At 42.2% G+C, this 10,917-nt stretch overlaps 2 protein-coding genes across 2 annotated transcripts; one reads left to right on the top strand and one right to left on the bottom strand.

Annotated features, from left to right (window-relative positions):
- Positions 1-4,071: 4,071 nt before the first annotated feature.
- LOC116253230 (E3 ubiquitin-protein ligase RSL1-like) lies at positions 4,072-5,389 on the bottom strand. Its single transcript, XM_031627997.1, has 2 exons — positions 4,593-5,389; positions 4,072-4,159 (listed from the first exon to the last, which is right to left on the bottom strand). The coding sequence occupies exons 1-2, from the start codon at positions 5,387-5,389 to the stop codon at positions 4,072-4,074; spliced, it is 885 nt and encodes a 294-aa protein (XP_031483857.1).
- Positions 5,390-9,043: 3,654 nt separating this feature from the next.
- Positions 9,044-10,582, top strand: LOC116252994 (transcription factor TCP8-like). The gene has a single exon (XM_031627678.2). The coding sequence runs from the start codon at positions 9,385-9,387 to the stop codon at positions 9,961-9,963; it is 579 nt and encodes a 192-aa protein (XP_031483538.1). The 5' UTR covers positions 9,044-9,384; the 3' UTR covers positions 9,964-10,582.
- The last annotated feature ends 335 nt before the right edge of the window (positions 10,583-10,917 follow it).

Here is a 10,917-nt window from a genome sequence, read left to right as displayed (position 1 = left end):
CCATATCCAAAAAAATTCATAATTGTCTCAGAACCCCGGGCAGGGGTATTCACGTCCGTTCGAAAACTGTTGACCCTTTCGAGCGCGCTCTCGTCGTCGAGGTCGTAAGGGCATTATAGTCATTTCCCATCTTCCGATCAACGTCACGGAAAGCGGGGCGACCAGATGCGGCTTTGCCGTTTGCGCAAGCCGTAAACCCATAAGGACGAAAACACCCTCGAAGAGGGACGAAAATGACTCGCGAGTCCCCGTTCCGTATAAAATTCGACCCCAGGTCAGGTAAACTCGTTCCCTCTGCGCGCCACGTGGCGCATGGTATCCACCTGTCGAAGAGCTCCGTGCTCGTGGTAATGGATCGGATTCCACGTGGCAAAACGGACGGTGGATATGTTGGCGGAGACCACAGAGGAGGAGTTAAAGGAGTAACGGACAAAAGGGATTCGTTTGCAGGGAAGAAATTAACGAAAGAGGACGCAAGCGGTGCGCGCGAGCGCAGTACGCGTGCCGTGCGGGCAGCTGCATCGTGACCACGTGGTGCGCACGATGAAACGCGTCGCTGGGCTCAGAAGTGCCAATTGATAATCCCTATGTTTTTGGCTTAGGCGATTTATGCGATTGATTAATTTTCAAAATTAACTTTTGAATATTTACAAAAATATCAATAAATTCAACGTGGGTTTGGATTATTCCGGCGATCCCAAGGGGGATTGTGGTGGATCATGTAGACAACGAACCCATGTTCGGTTCAATTTTTAATTAAAAAAAGTGAAAGAAAAAATTAAATTTGATTCGAACGGATTTTAATTTGAAATAATTTAAACAAGTCGAAATATAAAACTTTATTGCAGTCGAAGTGTTTTAGGTTCATTGAGGAGCAAGGTTTTATCCTTTTGTGTTGTCAAAATAAAACCAAGTCACATTGTTCAAAATAAAGTTTTATGCACAATCCACCGGAATAGGCTTTAACTGGATTTGACATTTGCATACGACAGATGTGATGCTCATCTTCCAAGGCCCACGATATGGATTTTTTTTGGGTTTTTAATGAATAATTTAAATTTAATATTAAGTTTACTCGCCGTTTGAAAGAAGTTTTTATACATTAAAAACTCGTTAAGGAAAGGAAGATATTTTTTGCTTCTCACGTGGACGACAATTTCTTTGCACGGAAAAAAGTATGAATATAAAATACGGCGACGTCCGTACTGCTAAGGTCGTATCGGTTCTGTAATCAAAGCTGTATGAACCGATTTGTTTTGTATAGAAAGAGTTGAATTGACCGATTCCCGCACTGTAGTGATATTAAAATGTCTCGTATCGGATATTTGGGGCCCTCTTCATAAACGGGACCTACTGCAGAAAAGGGGAACAAAATCCAAATCCCGACAAACGTTGGATCTCATGATTGAGTATCAAATGGGGGTACTTTAGTTTGGTTGAATTGGTCTCATAATCATATATGCAACTAAGTTCGGTCCAGAGTCTATCTGATTAGTGAGTTTAGAACACTAGTTTTCTGTTGGATCAGCATCCAAAAATGGATTAGACCATCTCACCAGAGTATGTAGACTTGGTCACATGGCCGACAGTTGGATCTGGAGTCAAATCATGTGTCCGCTTGTGGAATACAAATGAGTTGGATGAGGCATGACTTTTTATCTCTTAGACGTACCAAATACAACATTGACTAGAAATTGGTGCAATAGACGGAGTACGGCGCGGATGCTGGTAGTTTTGAGTTTTCTTTGTGTTGCAAAAGAAAAGCAATAATATGCAAGTTGAAGCATAATGAGGAGTGTCACATCGAGACGTCAAAAGTAAACTTAGTACTAGGAAAAAGGTAGATCGGCTCTCAGTTGAATGATAGAATGAAATACTTCTCTTACTTATCTAGATTTGACATTCCAAAATATATAATGGTCCCAAATCTAAGTCATTTAGATCCCTTTTAAGATATGGTTGTTTACTTTGAACGAGATAAGAGGGTCCCCTTGCTTTCAACCGTCAAATATCTAAATTGAGGCATCCGAAGTGTTTGACAATCTCAAATCTTAGAATTTAAAGTCAGTTATCCCTTCATCTTTTTGCTAATACAACCTTAAATATGAGGACTTGGCGATTTTAATTCACATTTTCACACAGCGGTAAAATTTGGGTGTTTGCTCATTATGTCGGTCCTATATAAAGGGATTTCAGATTAAACTCTGAGATGGGAAACTGTAAACACGACTTCGTTTTCAATATAAAATGTACGGTTAAAAAAATCTATTGTTTGTCTAAACAGTGGGTTCCTCAAAGTGCAGATTTTCAGTTAAACCTCCTTTACCATGTGCTGGATGGGCGGGATGAATTCACCCAAACAGCATGAGTAATGGATAGAAAGTCAAATTTCTTTGAGTTTGACATTTTCTTTACTGGCCCATCAAACAAGTCAAGTGATAATTGGACAATACAGGGGCAAAAAATTCATCAAAATGTGGAAAATTTTCCCCTGCGACTTCTACAAGAATATTCGATAAACAATCCCTAAGATTAATCAATCGTCCGCTAATGGAAAAAGAGTCTTCAAAGCCACCGACGATTGGCGTCCACCGTGTCTAAACTTTCTCGAGACAAAGTCAAGTCGTCCGACCTCACAAGAATGTCAAGATCTCCAAATCGGGACAGACACTTATGTGTTCCATTGCATGATCATGACATCCGCTCGGCCTCCACTAATTGTTACGGGATAACAGCACCTAAACAATATTGGGCATAATACCACTAGCGCGTATAAGAAGAAGCTATCATCCCCTTTTCATTTTCGTCAACAGCTTTGTTGCTATAGAAAAATGGCAGGATGATGGTGACGCGCGCGATCGCAATTGCTTATAGAGAAAAGACAGACTGCGATGGCGCGTATCACCACCATACCATATGTCTTATGTTTGCTTCCACGAGGAGGAATACTTACAAGGGGAGACCACCAAATCGATGATCTTGCATATCTCTATCACCTTTTTTTCAACAAAGCGATTGGACGTGGACGATGCCAAATATTTCTTCCGTAGAAAGTAATGGTTAATTTTATAAGTTTCTTTACCTTTACCTTTCTCTTCTTCTATATAGAGAGAGAATGATATTGCAAACACACATCACTTTTGAGTAAAGACGACTAAGATTCAAACTTTTGTTGGCACAACTACTATTGAATAAGCCATAAGCCTCCTCTATTGATGAGTCGGGGCGATGCAGCCGCCAGTGGCGGAGGCACATATATGCAGGTGTGGGCAGTTGCGCACACCAACCCCAAAAAATTCTTTTTATTTTCATGTTGGTATTTTAAAAATTGTTTATATTATGCATGTTTCTTAAAGTGTGAAGGTTTTATATTTAGTGCCGCTCAAGCCTAAAATTCCTGGTTTCGATCATAACTATTAATTAGCTCAAGCTCGGTTGGGCAAAGCCAAAAAGTTCTCTAGGACATGTGGGGACACAATTACGAAACATATTTTACATGTACATGTTACGGGTGTGTTTGTTTCATTGTATATCTGATCTCAAGTCTCTTCATGTAATATATCCTTGGATCTCAAACTTAGCAAAACGAACTGATTGGATCTAATTCGAGTCAAAATACGCGTCAGTTTTAGCATTGATTCCAGCTTGGTTTAGGGTTTAGGGTTTAACAAAAGTGGCACACACACAGCAGGCTTTGCAGGACACGTTCGTTCATTCTTTGAAGGAACATATTCTTTTTTGACAATGGAAAACGGCTAATGCCAAAAAGGAAGAACATTTTTTTGCTTGGACAAGCACTCGCGAATACAGACAATTTGGAGGAGTACGGCTCTTGGAATGAGGAAGAGGAAGTCGACACGGGAACACGCACTCTGGACTGCTCTGCAGGTTGCCGAACGCGTAGGGAAACTTTCCAAGGAAAACTTTAAACTTGGTATTTCTTTGACATTTTTTGCACGAGACAATCAAACAAGGTGAAGTTTTGAGAACCTTCCTTCAACAACGTCCTAAAGTAACCAATGATTTTCAATCAAGCAAGTTAGAAGGGAAAAAATATGTATGCATCATCGACTAAAGTATATGCTGCTCTCGAGCTCTACAAGCAAGATGCGCCTGGTCCCAAGCACTACCACACTGGTAGCAGAATTGAAAGCTGCACCTGCAATCAAACATGGGAAATTAATCAAGAATGGTTAATTGCAGGCGGTTGACAAGCTCAGGGTTAAACCATTAAAAACGCGTTCGAAAGGTGAGATATTATTCACTGGTTGAAAACCATCTTAAGTTACTGAAATTGAGGTTGGTGAGCTGCTCAAATGGAACTTTTCGATTCCATTCAAATTAAATTGACATTTATAATATACAATTCAAATTGTGGAGAAACCTCTTACCAAGATATCATACTATTTTAGATATAATTTTCATTTTTTTCTTTTTCATGTAAGAAACCAGGGGAAAAAATCCGACTTACAGAAATGGCGACTTTTTGTTTCAAATCTGGTGATTGTAAACAGTATGAATGGGATGAATGTGACAATTGGCATTTTGGAAAAATAAACACGAGTGGCGTCCTAAGTACGTTGCGAACATACCTGCACGTTATGTGAGGGCAACCATCCACCTTCTCGACGTAAAACTTGCACTTAGGGCACCTCGCCCACATTTTCTCTTTGGCCAACTTCTTCAACAAAATATCGTTCGTGCCACTGTCCCCAAGCCGATACTCCTCGCAATCGGAGCCCGCGTGCCACGGCGTCTTGCACTTCGCGCAGAACAGGCGGTTGCAGTGGGGGCACTCTGCCTGGACAATTACGCTTCTACCCTCGACTTCCATCGGCGCCGAGCAGTCGCCGTAGGGGCAATAGACCCGGTTCTCGGCGGATATGGCCGACTCGGAGAGGACGGCCGACCACCTCTCGAACACTTGACCCGGTACCATCCCCTGGCACCACTCCGGGTCTATCTCCGCCTTGCACCCCGACTCGGGGCACCGCACACGAGACGCATTCTCCTGGATCCGCACGGTCAGGTGCTGCCGAGTGCAGTCGGTGCAGAACCGGTGCGAGCAGGACGGGTTCCGGAACGACTCGGAGATTGCCTTGGGCTCCATGCAGATGCCGCAGACGAAACCGGAGGGCTCGCCCTCAAGACGGGACGTTGAGGTCGGACTCGGCGGAGAAACGTCTCGCCTTGACGTGGCCGGATGAGGTGGCGTCGGCGTACTTTTCCGAATTGAGGGAATGACGGAGGCCATGACGACCTCCTGGAACTGCAAGGCGTCCGCGTACTTTTCGTCCGAGACGGGGAGGAGGTCCTCACCCGCCGCCTCCAACGCTGAGAAGTAGAAGTCGTCCACGAAGTCGAAGCAATCTGCGTCTAAGTCGTCCATGGTCCTCCTGCTTCCCGTCCTCGGTCCTCTCTCTATGGAGTGAGCCCCTGTATATAGAGACTCATGGGGGAGTAATTGCTCTTTAAGTGATTTCTCGGCCGTCGCAAGTCTCGTAAACATGGAGCTTCTCACTTGGTAGCTATTTCCCAAACGAAATAAAAAGGCAGCCGTCGGCCGTCGCAAGTCTCATAAACATCGAGCTTCTCAGTTGGTAGCTATTCCCCAAAAGACATAAAAGGCGGCCGTTGCTGCTGCTTCAGTTTCAGTCCAACGTTGCATAAAGTTTTTCGGCGACCGGAGAATATAAAGACAAAGTGTTCTTTTTTTTTTTTTTCCTTCATAATATCCAGAAAAATTTCCTCAAAAAATGTCTCCCAAGCAATGGAACCGACAATGAGGAAAAGGAATGCAGCAGAAATGAAAAAGAGGAAAGGAAAAATAATGAATGAATCAAAAGAATGGAGAGAGGGAGGGAAATCCTTAATCCACATTTTAAAATATGACATATATGCCCTTATTGTTTATTTTTTCCTTTTCCTTTTCAATTTATTTCAAAGTCTCCATCTTTGCATGGGGATCTTTTATATATATATATATATATATATATATTACTTTCCTTACATTATATAACTGAATAAGCATATTTCCGAATTTTTATTCCGTTGCTTCTTATACAAACAAACAATTTTTGATAGGTCATCTCATTTCGTTTGCATTTTTGCCCCATTCCTATCCTTTCTTTCGTTACATTTCATTGTTTATAGCTTCCCATCTACGAGACTATCAACGATTTAAAAACAGTGGATCTGGATCTCTAGTTTGATTCCACCATTTCGGACTACAGATCCATGGTTTCGTCAGCATAATGTGGATCTCTAATTCATAGCTGTGAAATCTACTGTTTGCTTCACCTGTAGATTGGCACCAATCTTGGATTTTAGATCCACCTCGGATTTAAGATGTGAAAACATCGCGTTAGTATCTTTTTCGGTTACTAACCACTGCAAAGATAACGAAGGCATGGTTGGACTTGGAGTGTGAAATCTACTGTTTGCTTCACCTCTAGATTTGCACCAATCTTAGATTTTAGATTCTCCTCGGATTTAAGAGCCGAAACTATCAAAACATAGACTTACTATCTTTTCCAATTACTGCAAGAAAAACAAAGGGATGGCTGGAGTTATCTCATATTCATAGAAAAAGGGTTTGAAGTGTGACTTTTTTCTCTCCCATTATAATTCAATGCAGCCCATGCATTTTTTGGGTAGCCGAAACGTCCGGTGACTGGTGAGGTTTCCTTCGTGAAGCTCGATGAGGCCATAATTTTTTTCTTGTTTCTGGTAAAATTGATCTCATCGATGCTTCAAGTTGACCACCCTGGCTTCTCATACGTCCCCGAAGACAGAAATTTCTTTCACCTATTTTCTTTTTTTCTTTGTTAGAATTTACTCCATTAAACCTTTCTAGTTTCAAAGTTCAGTGTCGGCGTCCCGAACATTCCTGCATATTCGGTGAAACCATTTTCCTGTTTCTGTACTGTTGTGGGGAAGACGAGCTAGTCATCATTTTCTGTTTAATTTCGCTTACAAAGAAGTTGTTTTCAAATACGAATAACTAAGAAGTATATCAGGTAGTAGTTCTTGTTCAATGGAACCATTTTCTGTTTTTGTATTGCTGTTGTGGAAAAGCCGAAGTTTCTCTTCCTTTTCTGCTTCATTTGGCTTTGAAGAAAAGTGTTTCTGCAGAGGGAAATTGCAGTGGAAATAAGAGGTAGATTCAAATAGCAGTTTAGAGAAGAACTCACGTGTTGGTGGGTCTGTAACATATTGGAGTTTTGGTTTTAATCCAACTTTAGGTAGTCTCAATCAACCAGCGAGAAGGAAATCTAGATTCCGCTACTTTCGGTGGCTATAATGAATCTTTTCACACTGATTTCCAGATTAAGAAGATGATCCCAACACTGGGTTATGGGCGGGCAAATTGCCACGTTCTCACTGCTACTAACAACCCTGAGCGGCAGATTCAGGATGCAGAAGTAGGTACGGTCACGACCATAGTTCAGTTGCCTGGAAAGGAAGAGTTGGGCTGCACCTCCATGGCCAACCTCCATTAATGGAGGATCGCGAATGGTGTATGGAATTCGCTTATACAGAGGTGGCACTGTCAGGTCCCTAGTTAGTTTGATGAAGGGATATTGGTTTCACTGTAAAGAGAGCTCCTCTAAATGCTGAGCACTTGATAGACACCGTCACACCTGACTGTTAACTTGCTAACTGCTCTCAATCTCCTCTCCACAGTAAGAAGAAGAAGGCGAAATTAATTCAAATTATCACCCTAAGCAATCCAACCAAACCGGCTCTAAGTGTCGCCTGAAAATGGAAGAATGTGACCCCCTCGTAAGAATGTGACCCCCTCGTAGAGAATATGAAATTTAAAGCATGAAAAGAATATCTCTCTTTTCTGCGGTTTGTTACTGTAACTAGAGGACTTTTTGTCCCCAATTTTTGTATCTAAAGAACGTCTTGGCCTCAATTTTGATATACATTCCCATTTTATCGGCTTTTTCTCTCTCTCTCTTTCTCTCTCTCTCTCACTCTCTCTCTTTCTCTCTCTCTCTCACTCTCTCTCTCTCTCTCTCTCTCTCTCTCTCTCTCTATATATATATATATATATATATATATATATATATATATAAAAGGACAGAAAATTATGTCCAATTTATCTCGCTTTCTATAACTCATGCCTCTCGAGCGCGTATGTCGTTTTTCACAAATCTAGCTGTATGGATAAACATAAAACCTTCAAATTTATATATATATTTTTTACAAATGGTGAAAAAATAAGATCTACAAATTGGATTTTATAAAATTTTCCATTATTTTTTAAATTTTAATGCTGAATATGTTTTGCATTCATTCACCTGTATGATTAGATTAAAACATAAAAACACTAGGCATTTTTTAACATTCAAGAAAAAAAGAAGGGTCATGACAATGGGATTGCCATTTAATTTCCCAGAGAGAGAGAGAGAGTCACAGATGATTGTTTACCAACTTTGGTTTTGTATGAGCCATTTAATTTTACAATTGCTCAATCAATTGTTTGAACAGAGATGGCAGTTCACTGTACTTTTTAGAGGTGTTTAGTTAACCCGAGTCTTAGATTCGAGGGTTTGATTTACTAATGGAGAATTTACTATCTTCTTTAAGCCTCGAAAAGGAGAATCTGAGTGTTCAAGGCTTCAAGCCAGAGGCGGCAATAAAATAAAAGCCCAAACGTCCTCTCTATTTAATTATGGGAATCGACGACACAGTTGCTATATCCCTTAGAATTGTCTATAACAGATTTTAGGTTCTAAAATTTAAATAACATCAGATCAAATAGGGATCCATGAATTTGGAGACAAGAAGAAGAAGGGACTCAAAAATCATGCTTTTAAAACCGGCAATTGGATAGATCCTGGATTTGAGGTTATCCCCAGATGGCATCCCACCCTGTGAGATCCGAGGCAATCCAATGTCCTCAGTTTTAGGTAATAAGAAACTATCTTAATGAAAAAAATAAGAAAAACTCTCTCTCCCTCTCATGTTGAGGGTAAATATAGTTTTGTTTTTTAGGGTTCCTCTCGTTAAGGAAACGTGAATTTAGGGCAAACATTTCTGCTTCATTTGATTAATGTGCCAAGTTCTCTGCTTGCATGAGAGATTCAAAAACAACTTTTATGTTGAAACAGAATTTCATTATTTTACTCTTATCCCTGACGGCTTTTGACCCGTCGACCGAGCTTCTTTCCTATCATATGCTTTCCCCCAAAATATTTCCTTCTTAAACCCTCAAAACAAAGATAGGTTGATTCATCAAAAACTTACCGTCCTGCCGTCTCCCTGTCTGGCCCCTTCCACCGGATTTTCTCTCCGGAAACCAGGAACAGAGCACGCCACAGAGAGAGAGAGAGAGAACCCATCTCTGCCTTATTGGTAGAGAAGCGGCCGAATATGGGCACAGAGCTGGTCCTTCACCAGCCTCATCAGCACCCTGAGACGGCGTCGCCGTCGCCTTCAATGGGCAGCGATAAGAAGGGAAGGGGTACCGTCGCCCGGAAAGGTTCGTCGAAGGACCGCCACACCAAGGTGAATGGAAGGGGCCGGCGTGTAAGGATGCCGGCGGTCTGCGCGGCCCGAATCTTCCAGCTGACCAGAGAGCTCGGTCATAAGTCGGACGGCGAGACCATCGAGTGGCTCCTCCGGATGGCGGAGCCAGCCATAGTCGCCGCCACGGGCACGGGTACTGTTCCTTCCTTCTTCTCCGCCATGTCAGGCCCCCTCGACGCCTCCCCACGAACCGCCACCGCTTCTTCCTCCCCTTCTCCCCCCTCTCCGAATGCTTACGTGCCTGTGCTGCCGACACCGCCACCGCCACCTCACCTCTTTGCCTTCTCCAGCTACGATGCGGCGACCATTTGTCGGATGGGCTTGGACTATGCCGGAGGGGCCTTCCAGCAGATGCCTTACATGACCATGCTACTCCAGCCGGTCTCGACAGAGGAGACGAAGCCCCAGAGATTGCAAGACTGAGCGCTCTCTCCCTCTCTCTCGAAAATTTCATAAGCTGTCGTTTTTTTGATAGGGAGCAACTGCTATTGTCGATGCATCGGATGGGACAATTTTGTTTTCCTTTTTCCTATTGACTTGTTATTTTCTCCATCTCTTTTATCCGTAACAGTGATCGCTCTCTCTCCCCATCATATGGAGAAAATTTTATTTCTGATTCCTACCTATTGAAATCTATTCTCACTTGAATCTTTCCTAATGAGTTATTGATTGTTAACATCACCATTCAACCAAATTTACCAGATTTTCCAAAGTTTAAAATGTCATAAATTTCATGATCACTGCACTCAGAAAAGGCAATGTGAAATAAGAAACCAAGAGGAAGCTGAGAGCGACTTGCCTGGTACAATGTGGACCATATTCTATGCCAAACCCGACAACCGGAGGCATACGCATAACGGCACTAAAGTCCGCCAATTTGTCATCGGTTTTCCACCTTTCTTCCAAAGGAAAAAAAAAATGCAGGTCCTGGAACTGTTGACGTGGAAAAGCCAAAGAGTGTTTGTTCCTCGTATATGTACTTTGTTGATGTATTAGAGCTTCTTTTATTTAAAAGGTGGAAGGTGCAGATGATTTTCCGTTATATTCTTCACCGGGTTGATGCATACAGTGGGGTTTCTGGCGCTCCAGTTCTTCGAATTTCTTGGTTTTCTGAGTTTCAGGGTACAAGTTATGAAAAGGCCAAAGGCAGGTTCAATAACTTGGTATGCAATCAAAACCAGGGTCCTGTGTGGTAAGTTGTCCAACGAATGCCTTCTTGGGCTCAGATGTCAAGTGGGCAAGTCCGGCTTAGGCTTGCCGGGCGTAGTTGAACCAAGTTGCATGTCCAATTTATATTAATGACCCTTTCATAAATCAAGATTGGGCGTCCAGCTGGTCATAAAGCTCATGGGTTCATCCTAACTTGTTACGAATTCC

Source organism: Nymphaea colorata, chromosome 4 (assembly GCF_008831285.2).
Source record: "Nymphaea colorata isolate Beijing-Zhang1983 chromosome 4, ASM883128v2, whole genome shotgun sequence".
Lineage (NCBI taxonomy): Eukaryota > Viridiplantae > Streptophyta > Magnoliopsida > Nymphaeales > Nymphaeaceae > Nymphaea > Nymphaea colorata.
This window is presented reverse-complemented; position numbering and strand designations above follow the sequence as displayed.

Bases quoted from the DNA above. Each gene is read 5' to 3' on its own strand.
- LOC116253230 (XM_031627997.1), bottom strand. From the start codon at position 5,389: ATGGACGACTTAGACGCAGATTGCTTCGACTTCGTGGACGACTTCTAC. The intron at 4,160-4,592 runs GTATGTTCGCAA...GTTTGATTGCAG, and splicing joins TGCCCTCACATAACGTGCAG to GTGCAGCTTTCAATTCTGCT.
- LOC116252994 (XM_031627678.2), top strand. From the start codon at position 9,385: ATGGGCACAGAGCTGGTCCTTCACCAGCCTCATCAGCACCCTGAGACG.